Raw genomic sequence first — 19558 nt, 5'->3', positions numbered from 1 at the left:
ACGTTTGCTCTCTGCCTCTGTCTGCCGAGGACTCAAGCTGTGCTCAGGATGCTCCCTCCACCTCCCCAGGACCACCCTGTGGAGACAGCAGCCCCCTCGCTCCCTTGTCTGAGGCCTCGTCACCACCCAAGGGCCAGGCCAGACGTGGTGCCGCCAGTGTCCGCTCACTGAGCTGCAGGCCCCTCGGGCCGTGCCTCGCTTGCCCCCTGCAGCACCCCCAGCACTTGAGCCGCCCGTGCACCGCAGACGGATGGACTTGTGCTTGTGGAGTGGGTCCGAATCGGGCCGGCACTGGCGCACAGAGGCCTGGACGCTCTGGTCCGAGCTCATCGGGGCACAAGCCCCGCCCCTCTCTGTGCTCCTCCCTCGGGGGGCCAGGCGGGGGGGGGGGGGCGGGGGGGCAGCGAGACCCAGCGCCTGCCCAGTCCCACAGCCTCTCAGCGCCCATCTGCGCCCAGGTCAGGCCGGCTCCTCTACCAGGGCCCCGGCTGGGCTGTCTCCAAACAGCTTCTTCTTACCGCTGCAGTGACGTTAAAATACGACCATGCTTCAAACTCTCCAGTGGCCCGTGTCAGGACGCAGGGCCCAAACCCTCATACCCCCCTGCCACACACCTGTGTGTTCTCCGGTGGGGACCCGTTCCTTGCTGGCCCCTCTCTCTGGAACACTGTGCCCCAGAACTCATGGCTGAGCCCTTTGCCTCCTGCTGCACCTGCAAGGGGCTGTCTCTACCCCTCCTCTATCCCCCACCCCTCCCTCCCCCGGCCCCCCCATCTCTCCCTATGCCCTTTTTACTCATCCCTAGACGCTAGGACAAACTAGAACAGCTGCTTGCACCGTTCTGCCTGGGCCCTGCTGGGGCATCCCAGGGCCTGGTCAGTGGTCAAGGGGGCAAAGAGTAGACCATGCATAGGAGAGGTGGCTTTAAGGGGGGGTAGAGCTGGAGTGGCAGAGCCTGTGTGTGGCACCGTCAGGAGGGGGACGGTGACCTCCACTTGCAATCGGTGGAGTGGGTATGCGGCCTCCATGTTAGGAACCCAGAGCTGGGAGGCTCTCCCTTGAGTGGACAGCAGGGCTGGAGGGAAGAGTGTCAGGGCCAAGTCTCAGTGTAGTAGCTGACCCTCTGCTGGCCTCCCGCTCACCCTTTTCCATTTTCAGAAGCATGATAGGGTGAGGGTGTGGTCACTGCAGCAGTGGTGGGGAGGAAGGGGACCCTGGACAGCCTCCCTCATGACGGTGCAGCCCCCGCCCCAGTGGCCTTAGTCTCCCGAAATCAGAATGCAGAAGAAGTCTCGGGCAGACCCCTCAGCACCAACCTCAGCCCATTTCTGGGCACTCTTGCTTAGCTGGGCATGAACCCGGCAACCAGTGTCTCTGGTTCTGGGATCCCTGGGGAGCATGACTCTTGGATTTCTTTCTCCTTAAAGGTGGTTTCAGTGGGGAGGGGTGAGCCTGGCTTTGGTGATGGCAGCGGGTGGGAGGGGTGGCAGGTGTGCACCAGAGCTTGACAGAGGGGCCCAAGAGGAAACAAAGGCACCCTCTTTTTCCTTCTGGCCTCCCCTCCCCTGGGGTTGTCTTGGAAACAGCTCTGCCTGCTTGGCCTCAGCCTGTTGCCCACACTGCTGCCTGCTGCTCTCCCTGCAGGGCCAGACCTCTCTCCCCAGGGCTTCGGTCCCCACCGGTTCCCTGGCTCTGCCCACAGCGACCTGACCTTTCACTACCTCTCCCCCCTCCCTTGAGGGGACTTGTGGAAATTATGTCACAGCCCCTCCCAGTCCAGCCATCAGCCACAGGCTCCTGCAGGCCTTCCTCTGAGGGCAGGGCCTGTCAGAGCAGCAGGACCTGGGGAGGGGGTCCAGGACCCCTAAGGAAAGACTGTATGTGGCCCCCACTTCCGGGTGAGCAGAGTCGAGCCACCAGGGGAAGGGATTTCTGGCACTTTACATGCACATACACGTACACGCAACAAGCACCAGATACGAGCACATGTGTGTACATGCAATGCACAGCAGGCATGCACATGTGCCCGCACACGTGTGTACACACTCAGGCGCATGGGTGCACACAGCTCCTGGCTCCCCTTTACACGGGTCAGTTTCTCACTGAGATGCAGGCATGTCCCCACTTGTGTTAACGAGGACCAGGAGAAAGCAGGTGGGGATTCACTGTGCCTCGGCCTGAGTGTCGGCCCCCCCTGGAACAGAGAAGTCTTGCTCTGGGACCCCCTCTACTCCTGCCAGCCCTCCTCCCCCTCCTCAGGCTTGTCAAGGGCCCTGACTTGTGCCCTGCACGCTGGGTCCTGCTCAGCAGCCCCACCCAGCCCAGGGGCCCGGTTGGTGGGGCTATTTTAAGTCTGGCTCTGTGCCTGCCCTCCCCCCAGGCTTTGCTACTGGCCACCTGCCGCTGCCCGTCAGGCCTGGAATGCTGACTGGCAGTTGGCCAGGGTGGGGGCTGGGGACAGACTGTTATAAAACTGGGTGCACCTGGGAGGCGGCTGTCCCTGTCCGGAGCCTGCCACGCTCCCCAACACCACTGCCATGTCCACCCACCGCCTCGTGATGGTTCGGCACGGTGAGAGCACCTGGAACCAGGAGAACCGCTTCTGTGGCTGGTTCGATGCAGAGCTGAGTGAGAAGGGGGCCCAGGAGGCCAAGAAGGGCGCCGAGGCCATCAGGGACGCCAAGATGGAGTTTGACATCTGCTACACGTCGGTGCTGAAGCGAGCCATCCGCACCCTCTGGACCATCCTGGACGGCACAGACCAGATGTGGCTGCCCGTGGTGCGCACCTGGCGCCTCAACGAGAGGCACTACGGGGGCCTCACAGGCCTCAACAAGGCAGAGACAGCCGCCAAGCACGGCGAGGAGCAGGTGAAGATCTGGAGGCGTTCCTTCGACATCCCGCCGCCCCCCATGGACGAGAAGCACCCCTACTACAGCTCCATCAGCAAGGTGGGCTGCTTGGAGCACCAGGGGCAGGTCTAGGGAAGGGGCCCCCGGGGATGGCAGCTGGGGTCTGGGGTCTGGCTTTCTGGGGACAAAACAGCAGTGTGGATGTCCCCAGGAGCGGCGGTATGCAGGCCTGAAGCCCGGGGAGCTGCCTACGTGTGAGAGCCTGAAGGACACCATCGCCCGGGCCCTCCCCTTCTGGAACGAGGAGATCGCCCCCCAGATCAAGGCTGGCAAGAGAGTGCTCATCGCCGCCCACGGGAACAGCCTGCGGGGCATCGTCAAACATCTGGAAGGTGAGGACTACCTTGTGGGATGTGCACGGAGGTGGGGGGGTTACGTACCTTTGAACCATTCGGGCCCCAACTTCTCACGTTAGCCAAGTACCCCCTGCATGATGGAGGCAGCTGTGCAGACAGGAGCCTGCAGGGTGGGGGTTTCAAACGGAGTTGAACTGAGGTTGAGAAACCACTTACAAAAAAACCCCACTTTGTAAAATGTTTCACTTGCTTGTGTACAGTGAGTTTCCTTCTGAAGACTGTGGGTGAAAACATCTGCCACCACTGACCCAGGCCCAAGCCCTGCACAGGGGTCACAGGCCTGGGGCGGGGCTGGCTTCCTAGACACAAGCCTGGGCTAGAGACAAGGCCATGCCCAAGGACACCCAGCTGGGCAAAGGCAGGGCCGTCTGGCTGCACATTTATTGTGACCCTGGTCAAGTCACTTCACTTGTTGGGTCTCAACCACCCTCTCTAGGGTTGGCGGGGGGCTCTTGGGGCTCCTCCCAGTACTGCCTGCAGTTGGACATGAAGCCCAGGGCAGAGCCCCAGCTCACACCCATGCCAGGCAAAAGTAAAACCAGTCAAAAGAAGGGTGCAGGGTGTGCAGCAGTCCTAGCCGCCTGGTGTGTAGCTGGGTTCCCCCCACCCCTACATGCATGTGTCTCCACCGAGCCCCCCGATACTACCTTAGACAGTTGCACAGATCCTCAGGAGTTTAAATTAGCATTCAAATGGACTTCATGCTTGTGGGGATTGTGGAAAGGGGAAGAAGGCAGGCAGGGTGTGGGGTTCCAAACCTCCTGCTTTGGGGGTCGGGTGGGCAGCTGGCCAGAGCACAGAGAGGCCCCTGAGGCCTGGCCAGCCCCAGCCCCTCTCCCCAGGATGCTGGGTCCTCACATGGTGGGAAGACCCTCCTGTCCCCTCCCTTCCAAGGGCCCCATCTGGGAGGGCAGGATAGAGGCCTCAGCTTTCCATTGCCTGGAGAACATTTTCTTCAGTCACACTGAGGGGGCGGGGTGTCAGGAATTGCAAAGGTCGAGCTGCTATTCCAGGCCAGGGGCTGTGGAGGCAGGCAGGGTCAGGTTTCCTTGGGAACCCTTGCCCTTTCCACCCAGCAGGGCCTCCCTCCACCTTGGCCATGGGAGGCCCTTCTCACTGTCTCTCCAAGCACATGTGTCAGGAGCACCCCTGCTCCTGACATCTAGAATTTAGAATGTCCTAGAAGCCAAACATCCATCGATCTGGCTGCAGGAGCCCAATGGCACTGTCCCAGGTCAACAGCAACTCCAGGCTGGGGGTGCAAGGTCCTGGCTCACCACAGCTACTCTGTAGGGCACTCCGTCCCTGACTTCTGGCTTGACCTTCCCCAACCCCTTTTCTGTGGCTTACTGTGGGGGCAGGAGGGTTGACGCCTGGCTGACCCAGCTCTGTGGCCCATAAAGGTCATGGGGCCAGCTGAATGCGAGAGCAGGCAGCTGCCTGGCACAGGCCAGCAGGGACTAAGGACCCTGTTCCCCCGGTCCAGGGATGTCAGACCAGGCCATCATGGAGCTGAACCTGCCCACGGGGATCCCCATCGTGTACGAGCTGGACCAGGCACTGAAGCCTACCAAGCCCATGCGGTTCCTGGGTGATGAAGAAACTGTGCGGAAAGCCATGGAGGCTGTGGCTGCCCAGGGCAAGGCCAAGTGAGGGGTGGGCTTTCGGCAATAAAGGCACCTCCTCCCACCACCTGAGTCCAGTGTGGCTCTGGACGCCTGGCTCCTAAGGCCTCCAGCTGGGGGTTCCACAAACCCTGCCCCAGGGCACTTGGCCCCGGCCAGGCCCCTGCCACCTGCCCTGCCCACCCCTGTTTAGGTGCAAGGGCCCCAGGAGCCAGGGGCAGGCGTCTGCTCCCCAATCTGGGCTATCAGGTAACTTCTAACAAGCCCCCTATGGTGACCCTAAAAACCAAAACAGCCACTTGGTGACTTTGCTTTAGGATCCGGGTGCCTGGGGTGACCAAGCTGTGCCCAGGATGAGCAGGGACTGCAGCCAGGACAGCATCACTTCATGGCCACCTTCCCGCAGACAGGGTGTCCTCTGCTGTCCCTGCAGCCCCAGGGACCAAGCCCCACCTCCAAGGCGTCCCAGTGTCTTAGGACAAGCCCACAGCTGGCCTCAGAGCCGTGTGACCCTGACTCAAGGAGCCTCCGAAGCTGGTTGGGCCATGCTGGCTTCATGGTGGAGAAATTGGGATGTGGTAAGGCCTGCCTGAAGCTCAGCCGGAGACAGACGAGATGAGACAGCGATCCCCTTAGTGCCCTAAGCTGCTTCCACCCAGCACCTGCCAGAGCATGAGGAACCGTAATCTGCAACATTCGGGGGGTGCCAGGCACCTCACTCCATGCACACGTGCACACAGGTTTGGTCCTGCATGGGCAGAGGGTCCCCAGGGTAGGGAGGGAGGCCCTCAGCCCCTCCCAGAGAACTGAAATCCAAGAGGCTGACTGTGGTCACAGCTTCATGTTTATGCCTCTCCCAGGTGGCTGTCTGGCCTGAGGTCTGAGGGTGCACGTGCACACACACACATCTGTACACGCGTCCCACAGACACCCAGGAAGGGGTCTGTTTCCACACGGGGGCATTCAGGCCACAGCAGGGCGGGTCACAACTGGGGCCTGCATGGGGCAATTCTCATCTGAAAGCAGACAGGCCTAGGGCACCTGGGGCGGGACAGCAGGCACAGGCTGGGACCATTGTGGGGGGTGTGGTACACAGAAGGACGCTCCCATCCCTTCCTTCATACACTTGGGGGCGGGGGGCGTGCTCAGCCCCGGCAGAGGGACAGAACTGGGGACACAGGGCAGGGTCCGGAAGGGTGATCTGACGCTGCCCAAACTGTCATGACCCGAGACTTTGGTCATAAACTCTTAAGTTCACTGTTCCCGAGGGTCACTAACAGCTGTAACCACCACTCTTCAGAGCCAAGAGGAAGAGGAGATAAGGAAATGCCCCTGCTCAGACCGCCCGGCTCAGCAGTGCCACTCTCCTCAGGCAGAGGTCACTGAGGGGCTGGCCATGAGCAGGGCTTGGCTCAGTGTCCTCCGTGGGGGTCAAAGGCAAGGCTGGTGGGGCAGGGGCAGGGGCGGGCCAGGAGCTGCCAGAAGCAGGTGTTGGGAATCAGCTGCATTGAGGCGTCTGCGGGAGCCCGAGGGCTCATCTTCTCTGGGGGTCCCATTCTTGGAGGACTGCCGAGAGGCTCTCGAGCCACACACGCCACGTCCCCCGGTAAGAAGGAAAGCACGCCTGGGTGGGGAAGGGAAGGACAGCCTCGGAGCGGCCAGCGGTGGGGGGGTCCTCACTCAATGAGCTCCACGTAGTTGGCGGGAAACATGCCAAAGTGGCCGTCAGGCCCGTAGCCGCGCCACCAGCCCTCGTCAATCACCTCGATGCCCGTGATGAGATTTTCGGGGTCGAAGGAGATCTCTGTGTCGTCGGCTGTGGGAAGGTGAGCCGGAGGGTGAGCCGGAGGCCGCACTGGAGCTGGGGGCCTGGCAGCCAGGCCCTCACCTGTCCTGACACCACACGGCAGCCCGCCTCCCAAGGCCTCCACCCAGACTCGCTGGGGGCCCAGCGTCCAGGGTGTACCCAGCCCTCTGGTCACACCTTCAGGCTCAGCGCGGCGCTGGCAGCAGGGATTCACACCAACAGACGTTGGGCAGCTGCCCAGAGGGCACGTGAAGGCCCGGGCTGTGTGGGCATCCACCCCATCCTCACCCTTCTGCCCCCCAAGGGAGCCCCCAAAGCCTGTCTCCTGACGTGGAGCCCTGTGGTCTGAGCACATTACCTGCCTGGTAGTCGTACAGGGCCCGGGCACAGAGCCCCTTCCCGCTCAGCCCTGGGTAGTGGTCCACGTGCTCAGAGCCGGCATCTTGCTGCTGCACCTGCCCGCGGACGGAGAGAAGAGGAACCTGGGGTCCTAGTTACCGGCTCGCACACAGAGGGCGGGGGCTGCCGCCGCCCCACCACCCCAACGATGCTCCCCAACGCAGGGCCTCCCACACGGCAAAGTGTGCCAGACAATTCCTCGCACAGGGCTGCTCCGAGACGAAACAAGATAATCCGCACGTAGTGAACCGTTACAAAGTCAGGCGTCCCACGAGTGGTATGGCTGAGGAGGGTGTTTCTGGGCCCCCTCACAGCCACGCCCCGCCCCACTCAAGGGACCCACCATTGGGGGCTCCTCATAGAGGGACTCCTGCTCTGGGGGCTCCTCATACACAGCTTCTTCCTCTTCTGCCTGCACCGGACACGGTGGCGTGCTGAGCACCGGCTCCTCACAGAGACCTGCACAGGAGGGCGCAGCCCGCTCTGAGCCCAGGAAGCGGAGGACACCTCCTTGTCCCTACCGCGCCCACATGCCCAGCCTCCCACGGGGAGGCTAAGCGCCTTGCCTGGCCTGGGCCCTGAAGTGGCCTGGGCGGGCTCTCTGCTGAGGTGGGTCTCTGGCTGGGTAAGCTGCTTCTGCAGGAAGGGGCTCCGCAGTTTGCCTGCAGACCAAAGACACACGCATGAGAGCTAACAAATGGGAAGAACAGGCAGTCTCCACCGTTTCTGGGCCCTGTGCTGGCGGACCTGTCCTGGAACAGTGGCTGTCACGCAGAGTGAATGGGGACATAGAGCAACTACAGAAACACCACGGTGCGCGCACACACACATGCACACGCACAGAGCAGTCCTGTTTCCCTGGGGGCCAGAGAGCAGGTGACAGAGGCTCCTGGGGCCAGCTCTGAGCCAATGTGCGAGCTGCACTACAAGTTTACGGGGCCAGGCTGGAGGGTCTCCCCTCTGAAGCCACACGTGGCCCTGCCCTTCCAGGTCGCTGTGGGACGAGGCTGAGGGCGGGCAAGGGACCCCTGACGCCCAGGCTCCCCTCTCAGAAGCCACTCTCATGAGCACGGGCTCTCCCTGCTCATGTGTGTCTGTCATACTCTGACACATCTGTCACCTCAGGGAACCCTGTACTGGGACCCCAGGACCCCTCGGCCGGCCTCTACCTCAGGGCTAGGCCCAGAGGGTAGGCTTACCTGGCTGGGGGCTGGAGATGGATGTGGTAGACAGGGCCCTCTCCTTCTGTTTGAAAATGTCCCGTGGATGTGCTGGCTGTGGACTGCCAGGGTCCTGGGGGGTGGGGGGAGGGGGGAAGGGTGTGAGCACCTGGCAGTGAGCATGGGCCCAGGTGCTTTGGCAGGGGCTCCCAGGCCTCGTCTTGGACAACAACTTCTGCCCTTTGAGCTTGTTTCCACCACCACCGAGACACACCCACACGCGCTCCAGGCTCCACTCTGCCCAGCCGGCCACGGGACCCTCCCGGAGACCCCCGCATCACTGGACAAACAAGTCTCACCTGCTCCTGTCTGCTCCCCAAAACCACTTCTGGCTGCTCACATGTCCTGCTGGGAGGGGCACAGGGAGGAGCTGCAGCCTGGCTGCCTGCTTAGGACCCTCCCTCTGCCCGCCCTCTGGGCCCTCACCTCTGGGGCGCGGCCTCACTGCCCTGCTCCTCCCGATAGCGCTGCTCCCTGCGGGCGGCCTCACGCAGCTCCCGTTCCCGGCGCTCCTGCTCCAGCTGCTGCCGCTCCTCCTCTGCCCGCCGCTTCTCCTCTCGCTTGCGGTTCTCCTCCTCCTTCTGCGGAGAGAACAGTGCCCGCGGCCCACTCAGCCCCCGCGCCGCAGGCAGACCTGCCCCCTCTCTGAGTCCACCCTGGCGTTCTTGCGAGTGCCGCCTGGGGTGTTGGGGGCCTGTGGCCTGCGTGCAGGGGTGCAGGTGAGTGCCCTCGGGCCCTGTCACTTAACTCCCTCAGCCCAGTCTGACAGCCTATGAACGGGTGCGAACAGGAACGTGTGTCCCAGGGGTTCACTGTGAGAAAAACCAAGGGACAGAGAGGAAGGCACACTTAATCTCTGAGAAGGGCACTCACCTCTGCTTTGGCCCAGAAGCTGTCTTTGCCAACCTTTTTGATCTCAGACATGGCATTGGTCTTCTGGTACACGGAGCCCTGCAGAGGACAGAGGGATCCCCACTGGACCGCCCACAGAACATGAGCAACAACCTTCAGGATGGTGCCTGGCAGGGCAGGGGCGCTGGCCCTGGGCCTCTCAAGGAGACCAGAACCAAGACAGCCCAATGGCCCTAGGAAACCACCAAGCAAGGAAGCTCTCAACCCCAGGCAACACTGAGGAGGTCTCTGGCTGCACCAGACCCCTGTGATGGAGGCCAAGGAGGTTCTGAGACCGGCCTCTGGCCATTTCTAGGAGGCTGGTCCACCAGACACAGATAGCTGACTGCACTGGGCGGTGCCCGGGAATCTCCACAGACTCCGGCTGTGCATCGGGGGACTGGACCCCCCCCACCTGGCACTAGGACTACAGGCCAGCAGGTGTCTGCCCATCCACTGCCTTACATTCCTCCACGGTGCCCCCCACCCAGGGCTGTGCAGGACACACCGGTGCTGTGGCCTCGAGGGTGACTACACTGTCCCTGCAGAGAGGCTCCAAACAGCTGGTGGGACCAGACAGGGTGGAGGGCTGCTCCTCATGCCCACTAGCACCTGCCCCACCGGGGGGGCAGCTCCCACTTCTGTCGGCCATCTGCACCTTCATCTGGCTCCGGGGCCGGAAGCCAAGTAGCCAGGAGCCCAGCCCTGTGAGGGATAAACCACCCAGGGCGGGTGCAGCCAGGTGGGACAGGGTAACTGCACACTCCTGACCTGCCCCTGCCCTGCCGCCCGCCCAGGCAGCACTCACCACGGGGGCCTGGGGGCCCGTGTCCTGGAAACGGCCGCTCTCCCTGTGGAAGGCATAGTTGGCACCGGAGGCTCTGGCCACCTTCTGCATGATGCACTCAGGCTCCACGTCCTCCTCGGCCCTAGCATTGATCGTCACATGGGCCCCCTGCAGCAGGAGAGCGGTCAGGAGGTGTAGCTCCAGGAGAGGACAGGATGCACACTGCAGTCCACACAGCTCAGACAACTGCCACCCAGGCTCAAGGGCAGGGAACCCTGCTGGGCACCTAGGCACACTCTGCTCATGGCCCACAAACCACCTTGAGGCAAACTTGTACTTGTCCAGTGCGGGCACAAGGTCTTTGCCCTCTGCAGCACTGTCTATGGCTTGTTATGTGTACGGCACGCTCTCTGCTGCAGGCCCAGGTGTTAAAGAGCTCCTTTCTCATGAGCAAAAACAAACTTTAAAAAGAATCTGGAAACTCATTTTCTACAAAAAGCAAGCCACCGATTTCTTGAGAAGTCAGATCCATGACCTCACTCACTGTTAGTAAACACCTAATAAGCTTGGGATCCTCTCTTTCTTTCAGCTCCTAGAAAAGAAAGTGAGGCATACCTGGAGAAGCACTGGCAGAACCAGAAATCAAAGTCCTGAGTCTCTTTGCCGGTAACCAAGAAATGCAAAAAGTTACCCGACAAGCAAACAACAAATGCTTCTGGCACTGAAGGAGGTTCTGCTACAAGGACGGACATAAATACATGTGGGGACAGGCTGGAGAGGAGCCATCAAAGGGAATGTGCGTGCTGAGGCGGCTGGGCATACACAACTGTTCTCCTCCAGATCCTGACCACACTGACAAACTAAGGGAACCCAAGGCCCTGCCCTGCCCCAGGACCAGCTCCAGCCTGTTCCTCCTGAGCTCAGAAAGGACAGTCATTCACCCTTCCTCCCCAGTGAAACCAGCCTGCTAGTGGCTCTGGCCGCAGTGTGGCCTCCCACGCACCTGCTGAGCAAGAGCACGGCAGCCTCGGGTCACACCCTCAAGTCCAGACAGAGTACTGGGGCGTGGGACACAATTCCAGCTCTGGCTGCAACTCCTGCTCATGCACACCCAGGAGCCTGGGGGCCTGGCAAACTCTGTGAGGCCCTCAGGGAACAGCCCTCACCTTCAGAAAGCTGGCCATGGTGCTGACGTGGTTGGCGCATGCTCCCTTCCGTACGTCGTTCACACCCTCGCCTGTCTGCAACACAACACACCCAGCATGACTCACCAATCCCTCCCTGGGGGCTCAGCAGCATCCCTGTGTGTCCCAGCAAAGACAGAGCTGGGACCCTAAAGCAGAGGATAAGGCAAGGCCCACACCTCCAAGTCAAGGAGGTTCTTGTGGCAGGATGACCACCAGCTTCCATGGGCAGGGGGTTGGCTCAGAATTTTCTAGTCCCACCCACCAGTCCTGTGTTCTCAGAGCCTTCTCCAGGCCCCCTGCTCCCTCAGGATGACTACTCTGAAGGGGACACAGGCAAGGGGGTCCTGCGATTGTTTGTACTCCATTTTGTAGGAATAATCCTGGGCTTGGGGGGGAGGCACTGGGAATTCTACGCTAGCCAGGCCCCCATTGGGCCACAATGACTTAATCTACTGGTGTGTTCCTTCACCACCTCCGAGCTGCCCTGAAGTCAAGTCCTTCTCTGCTCCAATCGTGAATGGCAGAGGAGGAGAAGGAAAGGGAGTTCTTCTGGGTCGCACCTGGATGAGAACCAAGAGCCCGCCAGTTCCACATACCCAGTTGATGAGGACAAATTTGGGCAGGCCGGAGTTGGGGTCCTTCACCCTGCAGAAGCCGTACATCACCTTCCCGCTGTTGAGTTCCTCCACCATCTCCTCCAGGCCTCCCTCTGCAGCAGGTCACAGGGAAGTGAGGTGTCCCGCACCTGCTGCCCGCCCTGGCACACTGTCCGCCAGGAGACCAAACCCAAATGGCTCTAAACCAGGGGTTCTCAGTGTCGCCTACATCAAAATTGGATTCCTGTGCCAACTCACAGGAGCTAACTCACTGGAGCTGGGTGGGACCCAGGATCTGCATTTGTGACAAGGACCCCAGGTGTTTTTTTTTTTTTTTTTTTGTAAGATTTATTTTTGAGAGAGAGAGTGGAAGCAGGGAAGCAGCTTAGAGGGGGACAGAAGATCCCAGGCAGGCTCTGCGCCGACAGTGGCGAGCTCACGCAGGGCTTAAACCCACGAGCTGTGAGATCATGACCTGAGCTGAAGTTGGACACTCAACCAACTGAACCACCCAGGTGCCCCGAGGACCCCAGGTGAGTTTTTACATACGCCAGTCTAAAAACCATTCCTATAAAACCCATGGGTAATTCTGTAAGTAAAATCGTCATTTTTGTTACAAATTGGGCATCAGGCTTCCAAATGGAGGATCTCTGCAACAATTTTACCATTGCCTGGACCTACTGAGGGCCCTGGAATAGGCCTGCTGGGAGTCACCTGCCCTACCCATGAGTCTGCTCAGACCCCCAGGCCACCAAGAGGGTCCCAAGCAGGTGGGAACGTCCTTCAGTCACGCTCAGGCTCAGTTCTTAGATCCTCCAAGTGAAGGTAAGGGGATGGGTGATGAGGGCACAGGAGCCATCCTCAGCCATTCTCCTGACACTGAGGCTGTGGTCCTTATCAGCTAGTGAGGAGCTGGGTCAGGTACTTTAGCTATAGGGCCACAGAGACCTGGGACAGCCCTGAGCCCCTACTTGGAGTATGCACAGCAGAGCCCTGCGAGTACCAGTGGAGGCGGTGGTAGGAAATGCAGGCTACTGAACCCTGCACTTCTCCACCACCTGAGGCATCACAGTGCATGTGAGAGCACGGCCAGCAGCGGTCCTTCTAAAGGTCAGGGAGCAGCCCTCACAAGGGAGGGGCTTTCTAGAACAGGCCACCAGAAGCACTTGTATGGCAAGTGGAGAATGCACTGGTGAACATTGCTGAGTAACAAAGCTGTGTCCAGCTCCCCAATGGTGGTGCTACTGTGGTGTGGGCTGGGGACCCTGATGGCTACCACTCTCTCCCCTCCTCCCCCACCAGCCTCCTCGCCCCCTCACTTGGTCATACTCACCTCCAGTGCCAGCCACACGGATGTCATTGCTGTTACCCTCATAGGTAAAGAGAGCCCTGAAACAAAACACAGGTGAGCTCTGTAGCCAGTGCGCTGGGTGCCATCTGCCCTTGCCACACCCACCAGAGCTCAGCATGATGGTAACACAGGCCCCAGGCTGGCCCAGAGCCATGGCCTTCTTAGTTCTCACCCACAGGGGCTTATCCTGAGAGACAAACTTATGAAGGGGAGCCTTATGATGGGGAGCCTTCCCATCTACTGTGAGGGAAACTAAGCTGTAAAGTTTGTTTGTCTGACTTGATTTGAAGGAAGCTCTATGCCCAATGTGGGACTTGAACTCATGACCCAGAGATCAAGAGTCACACACTCTACCGACTAAGCCAACCAAGTGTCCCTATGCTGGAAAATTTGTTTGACTTTTTAAAAATTTTTATTTATTTTGAGATTGAGAGAAATGTGGGGTGGAGGGGCAGAGAGAGAGGAAGAGAGAGAATCCCAACCAGGCTCTGAACTGTCAGCACAGGGCCGGACGTGGTGCTCAAACCCATGAACCGTGACCTGAGCTGAAACCAAGAGTCGGATGCTTAACTGACTGAGCCACCTAGGTACCGTCTGATTAGATTTTAAGGAAGCTCTATGCCCAACGTGGGGGTGGAATTCACAACCCAGAGATCAAGAGTTTTACACTCTGCCAACTAAGCCATTGGAGATGCCCCTAAGCTGGAAAGTTTTATGGCAACTGTCCACACATTCATGTGTGAAATACTCACTTGTCTATCAGGTTTGTGAATTTGAGAAGATAAAAGATACCTGCATATTCCTCAACCCAAAGCCCCCCAAGGAAAAGCACATGAGGCATTTCGGAATGCCGCCCAACACCTTGTGCGTATCTGCTCCGCCTTCTGAAAGCCTGAAGTTTCTGGAGCAGATCTCTCTGGGCTTTGGACTCTTCTGGAAAACCCAGAAACCACATGGGCCATGACTCACCATGAAGTCAAGCAAATTCTTTTTTCGGAGGAGCCTTAACTCTCCACAGGTGACCATAGACCACACCTATCTTTTTCTGTAAGACTAATTATTCACAAGAACTCTGGGAAAAATTTGTTTTTATAAACTTGAGCTCCAGAGGCGTTGAGAAAATATAGCAGATTTTATTATATGTGGGGCATAAAAAGTCACATGACTAGAACAAAGGTTACCCAAGGAGAACGTTCTGGAACAGGTGGCTTCTCCACAGTCCGCACGGAGCTCAGCCATCAACACCAACTCTGCAGGAGCTCAGCTCCAGGTTGGTGGAACCTGGGGTAGGAATGCTGACCCAGCAGACAGCAAGTCAGAGGCAAAATCTGGTCTTGTGCACTATCTCCCCCGCTCTGAGCACAGTTCTGCTGTGGCTGGCCAGACAGGGACTTTGGGGTAAAGAGTCCACAAGGAAGCAAATCAGCCTCCACTCAGCTTCCCCAAGGCTTTGCTAAGGCATCGGGCAGAGCTGCCCAGCCTGAGGAAGTCAGAAGAAAGAAACCCAGATCCAGAAGGTCTGGCTGGCGTGGGGGACACCCCTCCTAGGAGAGAGACACTAAATGGAACACACAGACAAATGGAAAGGATGTGGGAGGAGGGGGACATCCAGATTCTGGTGACCGGAGTCCTGGCCAGCCCTCTTCCTGGAAGAAGCCTGGATGTTTGAAGCCACCAAGCCCTGGCTGCAAAAGACAGGGACACCGGACACACTGCGGGGAGCAGAGACTTCTGCTCAGTGCAGCTCTCCTAAGAAGCGACCCAGCAGCTAGTAAGAGCCAAGCTCCATGCCTGCTGCCTGCCCTCCAACTTGACCCCCCCCATACCCTGGGCTCCAGCCCAAGCCACCTTCTTGAATGTTCCCAGATCAGAGGCTCATTCCCACATTCAACTGACTTCCATCCTTTTTTCAAATCACCATGGAAAAGCAGTATGCTGGCCTGTGCACAGCACAAGGACTGTGGTGCGCTGAGTACCTTGTAACTCAAACCATCCCTTCTGACACATGTACTGAGAACCTGCCGCTTGTGGTGATGGGCACAAAGCTTCGGATATGTCCAAAGAGGCCCTTCCATGAGCATGGAAGTCACCTTCTAATGGGAGACAAGAAAGAAACACACTGTCAAGAATGTACTGTCAGGCAGTGATGTGGGTACAAGAGGTCAACAAACATGACTCCATCTAGGAGAACAACCTGGGGAAGCAAGAAAAAGATCCAAGATTGGGAGCTGACATGCCTGCCCCCCACCCCACCCAGCTTCGGGTCCCAGCCCAATGCCACCCACTCTGCATGTGAAACCTTTCGTGACCTGCCTCTTCTTGCTGATACCCTCCACAGCACTCTGTGCCCTTCCCAGTCCAGTCTCACCCAAGCACTGAGCGCACATGGTAGCCCTACACCAGGGACAGACAGGCCCTATTCCTCCTGGTGAAGAGAAAGGTGACAAGAAAAACCATGTGTCTGGAGACAGTCATCCAAGAGACAGAAAGTGTGAGTGCATCAGGGACTGGGGAATTGAGGAAGGCCTCTCCATGCTGAGAAGTCTGGGGAGACCCCCAGGGATGATGAGGGTGCTAGAAAGGAGAAGCAGCAAGAGCGAGGGCTCTAAGGAGGAACCAGCTCACATGTTTGAGGAAGAGAAAGAAGGCCACAGCGGTGGCAAACAGGTGTGGCCCCAGTATGGTAAGGGGGAGGGGTGGCAGGAGGGGTCAGGAGCTAGCTGCACAGGGCCTGCAGGCCGAGGTAAGGGGTCTGGGCTTTATTTCACATGAAACAGGAAGCTGCTCAAGTTTATGCACAGAAGTAACACAATCTAGGTATTTTTTCAGCTGAGTGGGGTCTACCACATGTACCTGTTGAGATACTTAATGGCTGTGGCAGTGGGAGCAGAGGCTGGCTGGTCACATGGTGAGGGGAAAGAGGCTTAGCACCCTCCTCAGGGACAGAGAGGTGGGGAGGGGAAGTTTCAGAGCAGGGTGGTGGCAGACAGCTCTGAGAAGCCTAAGGAAAAGCTGGGAGCGTGGGAGGCCTGAACTGCCAACTGGGCTGTGGGACATCATCCCCAAACCAGTGGAAACTGAGAATGAAGAGAGACCTAGAAGGAAGCCAGAGGGAGGCCCAGGAGTCCCTTAGGTAAGTCATCAAGGGCTATAGCACGTCCTTAAGAGCACACAAGATAGCAAGACCCTAGCTGAGCAGGACTGGAGAGGGGCAAAGATGGTTCCGGGGTCTAGAGTCAGGTGGCCTCATATGGATGTCAAAGGGGGCACTTGGCAATACTGTCAGCAGGGTCTGGAGTCACAGCAGAGGGCTAAGGGCTCTCTGGGAGTAGGAGAGAGGTGGGGTGGGGGCTGACATCTAGAAACTCTTAGGCTTAAAAAGAAGTACATGATTTGCAGGTGAACTTCCTAAGCATAATGAAGCCGCGAAGGCAGAGAAATCCCACGGTTAGCAGACACCCTTCCTCACTAATTAGATGTGCTTCAAACAGAGGAGCTGCTTGGCTCTCCTGCAAAAGTGTGCACGAGCCCCGGGCAGGGAGCCCACGTCAACTCTGCCCCAGAGCCTCTGCTGACCCAGGCAGCTTGTGTTCCCAAGCTCTCCCCGAGAAGGCTGAGGGTTGGAGGAAAGAATAGAATGTTCCCCGTGCCACAATAGCCCACGGTAGGAAAGTGCTCTGTGTTGGGCACCAGGAAGAGCAGAGATGGGGAAGCAGCACCGGGGCGGTGCAGAGACCAGCCTGTCGCTGTAGCCTGTCCCAGGGGGCCCTGCCCCCGCCAGGAGCAAAGGCTCCCCAAAGCCGGTCACCTTAGTTCATCACACTCAGCATATTTCCTTAGTACCGGAAGTGCTCAAAACTGGTCAGCGAAAATGGTTCAGGCAAAGAGGAAAGTGATGGAGAATGACCGCGCGGTACTCCCGGTCTGCCGCCCAAGGCTGCCCCAGAGCCCTCGGACAAAGGCTGCCGGTACCGTAAAACCCCAGCAATTGCATGAGGGGTACTGGACACTGACGGCCCACTGGAAGCTGTCACGAGGAGGTGGACGGATGAGGAGGGGTCTCCTTCCAGACTGGTGGCCGGCAGTTTCGTTCGTGTCCGCACGGCTCAAGCACGGGAAGGTCTATTCTCGGAGAAAGGGAGGTTCTGAAATCCACACTCACAGAGCCCGGGGTACCCGAACGCCTGACCTCCTGGGAAGGCTCCCATTCCCAGACGGGCTTCCGGCCGCCCAGGGCCTCATCCCTGCAGTGGGAGCTGGGGAGACGCTCCCTCCGACGGCTGCGGAGATCCCCTTTGTGTGGGGACGGCCGTCCGCCGCAGCCCGGCGCCGAAGCCAACATGGTGGCCGGCGGAGGGGGGGAGCTGGGGCGGCGCGGGCCCCCCACGCACGGCGGGGCTGGCGGGACGGCGGGTGACGACGGTGCGGACGGCACCTCACAGGGAGCGGCGCAGGTGTGGCTGAACCGGGAGCCCCAGCGCACCCGTGGCCCCTGGCCTCCTGCCCCCCGCCCGGCCCGCTCCCTCCCGGCGCCCACCAGTCAGTCGGGGACTTCTCGGTGACCACCCGCACGTAGGCGTCTTGCAGCGCCGGCCCGTTCCGGCTCAGGTTCGCAGCCATGGCCGGCCCTTTCAGTCCCCGCGCCGCCGCCGCCGCCGCCGCCGCTTCCGGGCCCCGCCCACTCCGGCGGCCTGGAAGCGGCAGCGTCTTCGCGGCCGGAAACCCCGCCCCCACAGCAGGAAGCCCCGCCCCGAGGCCGGAAGCGGACGCACTGCGGGCGGGGCCGATGGGAGAAGGTGTGGCTGGCAGAGAAGATAGAGGGCGTGTCCTTTGTGCGACCGAGTGGCGGAGGAGCCCAAGCCGGGCCCCCATAGCTGCACTCACGGAGGACCGTGCATATCTCTCCTCTCTTGTTGCAGTCAGTGCCTGTTTTCAGAATCTTGGGCTCACCTTTCCCGTGGGCTCGGTCTGTGAATGGGTGAAGCGTGAACGCATCGATGCGTGCGCGAGTAAACTCGAGGTGCTGCTGAGCCGCCTCCACCTCGCCTGCACTTTGTCCTCTTGTTGGTTAAGGACCGGGTACGGAGGGAACCCCGCTGGCCTCCCTGCACGGACGGGCCCCGGGGCCACCCCACGGCCCTGCGCAGGTGCACGCAGCCTCTCGGGTTTCGGAGCAGCAGCACCACGCGTGTCCTGTGCGCTCGGGAAGCCCTCCCGCAGGGTCCTGAGCAGCATCCCAGCGCGCTCCTATTCCGCACCCATTCTGTGAAACGTCACCCAAGCCGGCCAGCGAAAGACTAAATAGCTTCGTGGCAGTTCGGGTCAGGACTTGCTGCCGAATCAGCTACTGAAATCTTAAGGTGTTGGGGTCTGATTGTGTAGATAAAGGCTCGTGAACTTTATTTGGACACAAACCTTGTTCATCGGTTATGTCCGCTTTTACTTCTGTACATTCTGTCATTGCTGCTTGCCTTACAGGCAGAAGTTCTGGCATCTCATGGGCAGAGCGCCAGTCTTTCCTGGGTCTTCTCTGATGCAAGGGTGCAGCTTTCCCCATTTCTCCACTTTGACTTCACTGCTGTGTTTGCATCAGAAAAGCCAGCTCTAGCAACGGGAGGCCTCGGGGGTCTCCCAACTCTCTCAATTTCTAAGTCTTCTTTTCTTCAGTAACGTCTCCACTGCCCTTGTTTTTCCGTCACACCCCCTCAGGTGACTTTCTGCTCCATCCCAGGCTGTCGCCCTCCATGTTCAGGGAAGTTCAGCCCTCAGTCTGACTATCCTGCCTTCTTCCTTTTGGCCCCAATGCATCTTTTTTTTTCTTTCTCTGGGAATATTCTCTCTTTAAACATGTCCTAGTTCCCAGTTTCTTCACTCACCTAGCTGGTAAGCCCCACATAGGGTCCTTGGACCCTTAAGAGGTCTGGGAGCACTTTTCAACATTTTAGTCAACTTGGAGAGAACCTACCAGCTTGAAAAGAGGCAGGTCTCTTTGTTCCGGAGGTAGATCCGCTCAGTGTGCTAACCAGGTGCATCTACACTGAAGGGAAAAGCAGGAAGACACGGGCTCCATGAGAGAAGGTTATTAAGGAGTGTTCCCTGGTGTGGAAAGTTGGGGGCACCAGGATTCTGTTTTCTGCTCTAGGGTATGGGAGCCTATTTCCACTTGACAGGCCAGGAAAGGCCTGGATATGGAATGGGGAGCACAGCTGTGGCAGGTCTGAGAAGAAGTGCTCCAGGCAGAGGGAGCAAGATGTGTTGGAGCTGCGAGGCGGGATCCAGCCTAATGATGGGCTGAGGATGGAGCATGAGGGTGGAAACTGGGACCAGGAGGACCCTGTGAGTCAGGGAAGGGCTTGGCACTTTATTCTAGGTGTAACTGAATCCCTGGCAGGCTTTATGGAGAGCAGTGTGATCTTGTGTGTGATCA

The 19558-nt window shown here is 59.2% G+C and overlaps 2 protein-coding genes across 5 annotated transcripts; one reads left to right on the top strand and one right to left on the bottom strand.

Moving 5' to 3' along the window:
• The first annotated feature begins 2449 nt into the window (after positions 1–2449).
• PGAM2 (phosphoglycerate mutase 2) lies at positions 2450–4921 on the top strand. Its single transcript, XM_047095503.1, has 3 exons — positions 2450–2951; positions 3064–3244; positions 4755–4921. Exons 1-3 carry the CDS (start codon positions 2538–2540, stop codon positions 4919–4921), a joined length of 762 nt encoding a protein of 253 aa, XP_046951459.1. The 5' UTR covers positions 2450–2537.
• A 798-nt stretch (positions 4922–5719) lies between these two features.
• DBNL (drebrin like) lies at positions 5720–17800 on the bottom strand. Of its 4 annotated transcripts, XM_047095502.1 has the most exons (14): positions 17669–17758; positions 17104–17253; positions 13114–13169; positions 11781–11893; positions 11164–11238; positions 10019–10165; positions 9193–9270; positions 8746–8900; positions 8619–8667; positions 8299–8392; positions 7666–7761; positions 7443–7558; positions 7059–7155; positions 5720–6709 (listed from the first exon to the last, which is right to left on the bottom strand). In XM_047095502.1, the coding sequence occupies exons 4-14, from the start codon at positions 11874–11876 to the stop codon at positions 6570–6572; spliced, it is 1143 nt and encodes a 380-aa protein (XP_046951458.1). In that variant the 5' UTR covers positions 11877–11893; positions 13114–13169; positions 17104–17253; positions 17669–17758; the 3' UTR covers positions 5720–6569. The 4 variants fall into 4 exon arrangements, with proteins under 4 accessions (XP_046951458.1, XP_046951455.1, XP_046951456.1 ...); XM_047095499.1 differs by lacking the exon at positions 17104–17253 and having other exon boundaries at positions 17669–17799; XM_047095500.1 differs by lacking the exon at positions 17104–17253 and having other exon boundaries at positions 8619–8664; positions 17669–17798.
• Between the last annotated feature and the right edge of the window lie 1758 nt (positions 17801–19558).

The sequence above is a fragment of the Lynx rufus genome, unplaced genomic scaffold (genome assembly GCF_022079265.1).
Source record: "Lynx rufus isolate CCGP_SWC_20201006 ecotype Redwood Valley unplaced genomic scaffold, mLynRuf1.p SCAF_4, whole genome shotgun sequence".
Classification (NCBI taxonomy): Eukaryota; Metazoa; Chordata; class Mammalia; order Carnivora; family Felidae; genus Lynx; species Lynx rufus.
Note: the sequence above shows the minus strand (reverse complement) of the source record. Positions and strands in the feature narration are given on the sequence as shown.

Bases quoted from the DNA above. Each gene is read 5' to 3' on its own strand.
- PGAM2 (XM_047095503.1), top strand. From the start codon at position 2,538: ATGTCCACCCACCGCCTCGTGATGGTTCGGCACGGTGAGAGCACCTGG. The intron at 2,952-3,063 runs GTGGGCTGCTTG...GGATGTCCCCAG, and splicing joins ACTACAGCTCCATCAGCAAG to GAGCGGCGGTATGCAGGCCT. The intron at 3,245-4,754 runs GTGAGGACTACC...CCCCCGGTCCAG, and splicing joins CATCGTCAAACATCTGGAAG to GGATGTCAGACCAGGCCATC.
- DBNL (XM_047095499.1), bottom strand. From the start codon at position 17,751: ATGGCTGCGAACCTGAGCCGGAACGGGCCGGCGCTGCAAGACGCCTAC. The intron at 11,894-13,113 runs GTGAGTATGACC...GACCTGCTGCAG, and splicing joins CCGTGTGGCTGGCACTGGAG to AGGGAGGCCTGGAGGAGATG. The intron at 11,239-11,780 runs GTATGTGGAACT...GTTGTGTTGCAG, and splicing joins AATTTGTCCTCATCAACTGG to ACAGGCGAGGGTGTGAACGA.